The 9,488-nt window shown below is 13.2% G+C and overlaps 1 protein-coding gene and 1 non-coding gene across 2 annotated transcripts, besides 12 other annotated features; one reads left to right on the plus strand and one right to left on the minus strand. All coding sequences in view use genetic code 6, as the record gives it.

Moving 5' to 3' along the window:
* The first annotated feature begins 582 nt into the window (after positions 1-582).
* Positions 583-636: a microsatellite.
* A 127-nt stretch (positions 637-763) lies between these two features.
* Positions 764-807: a microsatellite.
* Positions 808-2,625: 1,818 nt separating this feature from the next.
* Positions 2,626-2,663: a microsatellite.
* An 828-nt stretch (positions 2,664-3,491) lies between these two features.
* Positions 3,492-3,523: a microsatellite.
* Positions 3,524-4,360: 837 nt separating this feature from the next.
* Positions 4,361-4,399: a microsatellite.
* A 536-nt stretch (positions 4,400-4,935) lies between these two features.
* Positions 4,936-4,975: a microsatellite.
* Positions 4,976-5,966: 991 nt separating this feature from the next.
* On the plus strand, positions 5,967-6,039 carry IMG5_126480. The gene has a single exon. It is a non-coding gene; the product is annotated as a tRNA-Lys (tRNA).
* Positions 6,040-6,272: 233 nt separating this feature from the next.
* Positions 6,273-6,318: a microsatellite.
* A 3-nt stretch (positions 6,319-6,321) lies between these two features.
* On the minus strand, positions 6,322-8,817 carry IMG5_126490 (hypothetical protein; the record flags this gene model as incomplete). Its single annotated transcript, XM_004032206.1, has 7 exons — positions 6,322-6,560; positions 6,607-7,170; positions 7,225-7,252; positions 7,387-7,586; positions 7,693-8,277; positions 8,502-8,616; positions 8,741-8,817. Coding segments are annotated over 7 exons (1,808 nt in total), but the record flags the coding sequence as incomplete, so codon positions are not given.
* Positions 7,277-7,383: a microsatellite.
* Positions 8,106-8,256: a microsatellite.
* Positions 8,437-8,465: a microsatellite.
* Positions 8,818-9,105: 288 nt separating the features above from the next.
* Positions 9,106-9,158: a microsatellite.
* A 5-nt stretch (positions 9,159-9,163) lies between these two features.
* Positions 9,164-9,238: a microsatellite.
* The last annotated feature ends 250 nt before the right edge of the window (positions 9,239-9,488 follow it).

Here is a 9,488-nt window from a genome sequence, read left to right on the forward strand (position 1 = left end):
ATTTTAATGATGGTATATTATTTATTCCATTTCTTCATATTGATTTTTTACATTTTCTTAAGCCTAAATCATTTCTTTTTTTAAAAAATAAAATAAAAATAATATTTTTATTAAAAAGTAACTTTGTAGTTATGTTATTTATTATTCTAATTCATATATAAGTTAATCTTTTTTTTGAAATTCATATTTTAAATATTCCATCTATTTTTTTACATATATTAATATAATAATTTTTTATATTTACCTTCTCTCTAGATTCTCGTAATTTATTTATATAAAATTCTTCTAATTATATTTAATTAATTTCATTTATTTCTTAATCATCGATATTATCTTAACAAAAAAAAAATATTTTAATATTATTATTTTGTTTATATATTTTAATTATTATTTACCTATTTTTCCATATATTGTTTTAATTTAATCTGAATATTAGTTTTGATGGTTTATTTTTTAAGGATTTAAATTAACTTAAGAACCTTTTCTTGAATTTTGTATTTGCTAATTTAAGGATAAATTCATTAATATAAAAAATGCAATTTTTGTTAAAATATTTATAAATAAAAAATTTTAAAGGTTTTATTTATTTTAAAAAGTATAAAATTTTATTTTATTTTAAAATAAAAAATTAAATTTAACAACAAATTATTAATTTTTATTAAAAATTAAAGATTAAAAAAATAAAATATAAAAAAAAATAACTTTTAATAATATTTATTTTAGAGGATTATATTATTTCTAATATATTTTTTTTATGAATATATTTTATAAATAAAGATATATTTTTTTAAAAATAATATATATTTTGAATATATTATATATACATTAATTTATTTATTTTTACTATTTAAATAATATATAAATATATATATATATTAAATATAAGAATTATTCTTATTATATTTGAAAAAAAATTACGTTTAAAATGAATTAAAATATAAATACTTTTAAAAAACTAGAAATTTAAAATTAAATATAAAAAAAAGAAATACAGAAAATGGCAAAATAAAAAACATATAGTAAATTAATTGATACGTATCATTTCTAAAATAATAATTTTTAAATATATTTATTTATTTATTTTTATTAATAATATAAATACATGTTATATTGAATTGTATTTTTTTTTTTAATAAAAAAGATCTCGTTTATAAATTAACAGAAAAAAATAATCACAATTTTCTAGTTCATTTGTAAATAATTGTATATAAAGTTTGCAAAAAAATTCATTTTAAAAATAAACATTTGAATCTTAATTTAAAATAATTAAGTAAATAGAAAAAGAAATAGATTTTATTTTTTTAAAAAACGAAATATATGAAAAACATTTTCCAAAAAATGAATAATAAAATGACTAAAATATTTATAAAAAACCTTTGTAAAGTATTATCATAAAAAATTTCAATATTTTCTAATAAATAAAAATTAGTTTAATAAAAATATAGTACTTTAAATCAAATAAACTTAAAAAACAAATAAATATTAAACTTAAAAGAATCGAAAAGCGAATAACAATCATAAGTTTAAACTATAGAAAAAAAAATGTACTTAAAAAGACAAATAAAAAAATTAAACTTATAGAAATATTTTATTTTTATATAAAAAGACTTCCTAAAAAAACTAGAATCTAAGCAAAAATTAAATACAAATATATTAAGGTTTACTCTTATATTTTTTTAATATAAAATTAATTTAAATAGAGGAAAGAAAAAATTTTTCTTAAAATAAATCGAAATAATTATCTTTATAAAATTAAAAAATTTGATAGTTTCATAATTGTATGAAGAATAAAATACTTAAAAATAAATAGAAACAGTATTTTAGGAAAATGAAATTTAAGAAAATGAATAATGTAAAAATATAAGCAATTAAAAAGCATAAAATTAATAAAAAAATTATTCAATTATTGAATAATAAAATAATAACTAAATGATATAATAATAAGAAAAACAAATTGTATTTTTTAAATTATAATTTAAATAAATAAATTAATGTTTTTTTATTTATTTAAAAGGAAAATAATATATTTTCCTAGTAATAATAAAACTCTTCTTTTTAATGTAGTACAGACATAAAAAATAATTATTTATAAGTAATTTATTTAAAGAATAAAGAAAAATTAATTTTATATTATTATTTTTTTTAAAAAAAGGAATAATATAATTGTTTTTATAATAATTAAAATTCAATTATAGAATAAAAAGGTTTTGTTTATATATATATTAATATTATTTATAAATTTTATAGATTTTGTAAATAGAATTAAATAAATAATTACATCTTTAGACAATAAATAAGTATCCTAAAATACTCAATAGGACATTTAAAAATTTTTATTCTAAAATATTTAATTAAATGAAGAATAAAATAACATTGAATGTTAAATATAAAACTTTATTATTAATAAAGAAAATATCAAACAAAATATTGAGATAATATAAAATGAGAATGTAAAAATTAACAGTTAGTAAACATTAATTGAAGAATTATTAAATTTTTAAAATGAATAATAATTATTTGATTATTTTATTTAATAAAAAGCTTTTCCGAGTAAAAGCCAATATGAAAACTTATGGTAAATAAGAAATTTTGATTCTTAAGAAAATATAAACATTAAAAATGTTATTATTATTATTATATATTTTATTTTATTTTATTTTTTAAAAAAAGATAAAATTTACAATAGATTATATATTAAATGAAGATAAAGAATATGAATAAATATATCAAGCAAAATTATCAAATTTCGAAATAAATTTAGAATAAAATATAAAAAAATTTACATAAAAATAATAATCAGAAACATATATAAGAAATAAAGTTACAGATATAAATATTTAATTTAATAAATTAAAGTATTATTGGAATTAATTAGATACTTCATATAAGGAAAGATTATAAACTTTATCATTTTTAAATTAAAAAATGTATATTTATATTATAAAACATATAATGAATTATTCTAAATAATAAATTTATTTAAATATTTTTTTTTATATAGATGTTTAATTGATAAAATGGAAAAAATTTTGAACAATGAAGTTGAGATTTTAGAAATATTTAATTCTAATATTTTATTTTAAAAAATTTCTTAATGTTTAAAAGAAAGACTTTAAACAAAAGTATTATTAATAAAGCAATTTAGTTTGCTTAATTATAGAAAAGAAAAAGATAATCTATAATCTATAAATGATCATTTGATAGAATTGAATAACGAATTATAAATATCTTATAAATAAGGCTAAACAATTGCAATTAATAAATTAAGCAAGAAATAAAAAATCAATTAAAAAGATTTTATTTGGAAAAACATAAAATTAAAATAAGTAGAAATTATATTCTTTTATATATATATATATATATTTATTATTTCATAGATTTTATAAATTGATAATTGGGAGTTTAAAAAATTAGATGGCTATTTAATAAAAATGAAATAAAAAAAAGAGAGATAAATGATATATGATTAGATATTTTTATTTAAATTAATAATATATATATAAATATATATATATATATATATGCATATTTAATTATTTATAAAATGTATTATATTTTTTCATATTTTTTTATAAAAATTTAACAATTTTTTCATATTGTTAGAAAAAAAAAAAAAAATAATAAATATTATTTTTTGCTATTTTTTATATTAAATATTATATTAGAATTAAATGAATAAATCAATAAATTAAATTATCAGTAATTCTTCTATATATACATGGATTATTTAATTTTTAGATTAATATAATGAAAATATAAATAATAGTAATTTTATATTACTTAATTAAACCAAATTTTTACTATTTTTATTTAAAGTTTATCCTGTTTATAATTATAACCTTAATTATTATTAAGAATTTTGGAGATGTTACTTATTAAATAAAATAATTATTGAAAAGATAGAACTTTTTATAAAAGAAAATTAAAACTTAGATTAAGAATTATTAAATTTATATGTATTAATTTAATAAATATTTATTAATATATTTATCATTTTATTTTATTTTTTTGTTAATTAATATAGAAATATTACAAAGAATACTAAAAGGTTATTTGTATAAAAAATAATAAAAAAAAAGAAGGACATCAAATGAAATAAATAAAAACTATACATGTTTTGTTAAAGATTGTCAAAAAAAATACGGAACCGACATTTCTTTAAATTTACATATAAGATTAAAACATAATAATAATAATGATAATTGTAATAATAAATATATAGATTTTTATTAAATAAAAGATCTCTGAAAAAAAAAATTATATTATATTAAATAAATAATTAATTGATAAATATATTTTATAGTTAAAAATAATTAAATATCCATAAATATACTATAAAGCATTATATTTAATCAAATAATATTATTTATTATTTTTTTATTATTTTTATTATATTTATAGTAGTATTTTAATCAAAGTTTCTTTAAATGAATTTTCTAAATTATTACTTTAAATTTTATATATTTATTATATATTAACCAATAAGACTTTAAGATAAATATATTATGGAATTTAATCTAGTACATAATTAATTTTAATATAATGTTTTTCAATGATTTTGATATATTGAATATCCATAATAAAGGGAAACAAATTCATATTTTTCTTTGAATTATATTTTTTCATGATCAGAAATAAACTAATTTATTTTAATAAAGTCAAAATATAAAAGAAATGCATTAAATATTTCAAGAATAATTAAATTACAACTTTTTAAATATTTGATTTTAAAAGTGAATAAAATATAATAATTATTTTAAAAAATTTTCGATAAAATTTATATTTATGAAATATTTTATTTTTGTATATTTTTTAAACGATGAAATTATTTTGTTTATTTTAAATACATAAAATATCAATTTTTATATAATTTTACTATATTAATTTATATTAAAAAAATATAAAATTTTATAAATATAAAAATATATATATATTTTTTTTTTAGATTTTTTTTATTTTTTGTATATTTTTTTTAAAAAAAACTTAAACAAAAAAAAAATTAATTATATATTTTATTTTAACTTTTTTTTTATTTATATTGAATTTTAAAATATCTAAAGTATAAATTTAAATTATTTATAAAAAAATTAATAATAAAATGATACTTTTAATAAATATATAATATAAGTAAAAATTTGAATTAATTTTATATTATAAAACATTAAAATGAAAAAAAAAAAAATATAAAACAATTAATATTTAATTATTATACAGATGTTTATATATTAAAATTATTAAAAATATTTTTTTTTATAATTAAAGTATTTATTAAAAGTATATTTTTTCTATTTTATTGTATAAGCGATAATATGTAGAAAGAATAGAATATATTTGTATAAAAAACAAATAATATAAATAATATTTATAATTTTAAACTTTTTAAATAAAACTAAACGAATTTTATTATAAAAAAAACAATATACATTCCTATATATTATTAAATAATAAGATTAGAATACAATAATATGTAAAAAATAATATATTAATTTAATAATTGAAAAAAAGTCATTAAATATAAAAAAATCTTATGTATAATTTATAAATCAAATACATAGAACTTAATTCTTATAAAATTATAAAAATACTGAAAAACATTTATACAAAATCGCATTTTAAAATATACTTTATAATTTTTGTATTAATTTTAGTTATAAAAATTAATTTATATGAATTTGTAAATTTTAATTTTTAATATTCATTAAGTACTATAGTCTTAAATATATAATTTTTTTACAAAATAATAACTAAGATTTTAACAAAAAAAATACTATTAAATATATATTAAAACATTTTTTTTTATAAGTATTATAAAGAGAAATTTCATTATTAAAAAATATAAATATATATATATGTATATAATTATATTTTTATAATTATTTATTTTTCTTAATAGAAAAATTAAAAACATTATATTAATAAATAATTTTTTTTAATATCTCGTTATATTAAAATAGACAATCGTAAATACCCGTCTAGCTCAGTCGGTAGAGCGCTAGCCTTTTAAGCTAGTGGTCAAGGGTTCGAGCCCCTTGGTGGGTGTATATTTTTTATTTTTTAGAAATATTTTAATTAATATAAAATAGATAAATAATATATTTTTAAAAAAATAGTTATTTGTGATATATAATAATAGAATAAAATATACATACAAAAAATTTTATAAATAATATTATTTAATTATTTTTTTGAAATCGAATAAAATAATATTATATTATTATTTAATTAAGAATATATAAAGAATATGATAATAAAATAAAAAAAATAAAAAAATTTATATATATATATATATATATATATATATATATATATATATATATAAATTCATAAATTTTTTTTAATAAGTAATTAAATAAACTCTTATTAAGAAATTTTCCCATCTTTATTAGTATCACATTCAGACAAAATCTCCTACCAGAAAGTTTCTTCTATATCTCCCATAATTAAAGATAATTCTTCTTTACTTATATTTCCATTCCCATCTTAATCGAACATTTTAAAAGCTTATTCTATTTTTAATCTAGATAAAAGTATTTCTTTATTAGTTGCAGCCATTAAAAATTCTTTAATTTTTTTTTTAAGAAACATAATAATAAAATATATTTATACTTGTGTAATCAACTTTCCCAGAATTATTACTATCTACTATACTTAAAATTTATTCTACTTATTTTATAGCTAAATATTTATCTCCAAAAACTTAAGTATATCCTTATATAAGTTCATCTTTCGATAACATTCCATCTCCATTTTAATCTAATGATCTGAAAGTTTTCTATAGTTCTTAATTATCCTATTAACCGGTCATTTAAGATACAATAAAAGTCATAATGGCTTGTTTTATTTTCGAGTTACTTTAAAAATTAGATAAATTTTACAAAACTTTGTTATTTACAGGATTAGTAGGGGCATTTTTTTAAATCCAAGGATCATTTAATGATTAAATAGCAGAAATACGTTTTTTAGAATCATAGGTGAGCATTTTTTTTATCAAACTTTTCGCATCATAAGATATTTTATCCCAATCATCAGGGTCAAACCTAAATATTCCGGTTCGTACTTTCTTCATTATTTCTTCTTCATTTCTTCCAGTAAAAGGTGGATATCCACATAATAATATATACATAATAACACCACAACTCCAAACATCACACTTCTCATCATAATTTTAATCTATAAAAAAAAAAAAAATTATAATTATATATAGATATAAATAATTAAAAAAACCTAAAACTTCAGGAGCAATGTAATAAGGCTAAAAAATAAAAACATAAATACTTATATATATATATATATATATATATATATATATATATATATTCATAAATAAATATATATATATATATATATATATTAATATATCATTATAATATTTATATATTATATTACTGTTCCTAATCTTTTTGACATTTTTTTGTTTTTATCATATTTTCTTGATGCACCAAAATCAATAACTTTTATATTAGCATCTTTTTTATCTGTATCAAATATTAAATTTTCAGGTTTTAAATCTCTATGTACAATTTAATTTGAATGACAATAAGCAACTGCTTAAAGTATTTATTTCATATATTCTGCTGCCATTTTTTCTGTAAAATTATTTATTTTTTTAATTTTATCAAATAATTCTCCTCCTGAACAATATCTTAATAATAAAATAAAAAAAAATAAGAATTAAAGTAATTATATACATACTCAGTAATTAAATAATAATTTTTTAATCTTAAAAAAGTTCTATCAATTTTAAAATATTAGGATGATCTAAATTTTTTAAAATATTCATTTCTGAAAAAAGTTTTTCCTCATCTTCTTTTATTACATCACTTTTTTTCAGTGTTTTCATAGCTCGAGTTATTCCAGTACTTTTATGTATAACTTTACTTACTTATCCGAATGCACCTTCTCCTAAAATCTCACCTACTTTATAATTCTGGAAAATAGAACCGGATTTTAAATGAATAAATAAATCAGGAGATACTTAAAATTAATTCATACAACTTAATCTTTTTTAGTTTGATATAATTTTTTATTTAGAATTATAATCATTTTCTTTTGGTTTTTATTATTTTTTAAATTCTATTTAAGAATTTATTAATTATTGTTTTTTTTCTTTATCTTTATCTTTATCTTTATCTTTATCTTTATCTTTATCTTTATCTTTATCTTTATCTTTATCTTTATCTTTATCTTTATCTTTATCTTTATCTTTATCTTTATCTTTATCTTTATCTTTATCTTTATCTTTATCTTTATCTTTATATATGGTAGGCTTTTATGTTTCTATTTAATTTTTAATTGAAATTTATTATTTATATTCTGTTTATATTATTTCTATTAAAAGATATATAAATAAATATATATTAAATAAACATTTTTTAGTAATAAAAAAACTAATATTATATAGATTAATAATAAAAATATAAGTTTTTAATATTATGTTTTTATTTTATTTTATTTTATTTTATTTTTTTAATAAATAATTAATATATTATTATTATTTATACAATCTATTTCTATTTGATTTTCTTTATATTAAGTAAGTTTATTATCATAATCACTAGAGTAAATTTCTTTTGATTGATGAGATTTTATTGAATTTAAATTATCATTAATATTTTCCTTTTTATTTTTAAAAAGAAAAATATTTTTTTATTATACATTGATGTAAAATTTAATTATCTAAATTTATAATTTTATAATTTTTTATCTTTCTAAATTTTATGCTTTTAAATTATATTAATACATTTGCATATGTTTTTTATTATTCTGGTTTTATTTACTAACTAATATCAGATTCTTTATATATTGATTTTGTGATTTCTTAATTTTTTTATTTAAAATAAAATAAAAGTTTGATCTTTTTACGAATTATTTATTAATTATAATATAAAAATAAAATAAACCTTCATCTAATGAATATTTGTGCATTGAACAGCAATCGTTTCCCATTTTAAAATAATTAGAAAAATTGAAAATAACTGGAAAATATTATTAAAAATATATAAAAATTATTTAAAATTTAATTATATAATAAAATTGTATTATAAAAAAAAAAAAAAGAAATAATAATTTAATAAAAAAAATAAAAAAAAGGTTATATACTAAAATTATATATATATATATATAAATATATATATATATATATATATATATTTATATATTTTAATTAATTATTTTATTTTTTATTTAAGTATTATTTGACTTTAATTATTTTATTTTTATTTAAGTTTTTTTTGACTTTTTCTAAGATATTTATTTAATTTTTTTTGATTTTTTTATTATAATATATGTTTTTTGGTTTTAATTTTTAATATTTTCTTCTTTAATTAAATATAAATTTATATTAAACATAATTCAGTGCATAATTTTTAGTATTAAAGAGTTATAGATTAACCCTTATCTTATTTTTTTTCCTTTTATAAGCTTTTTATTATAAACAAATTCTGATTCATCTAAAATAAGTCTTCTTTCATTTATATTATTTTAATTCT

The sequence above is a fragment of the Ichthyophthirius multifiliis genome (assembly GCF_000220395.1).
Source record: "Ichthyophthirius multifiliis unplaced genomic scaffold scaff_1120509250997, whole genome shotgun sequence".
Taxonomy (NCBI): Eukaryota; Ciliophora; class Oligohymenophorea; order Hymenostomatida; genus Ichthyophthirius; species Ichthyophthirius multifiliis.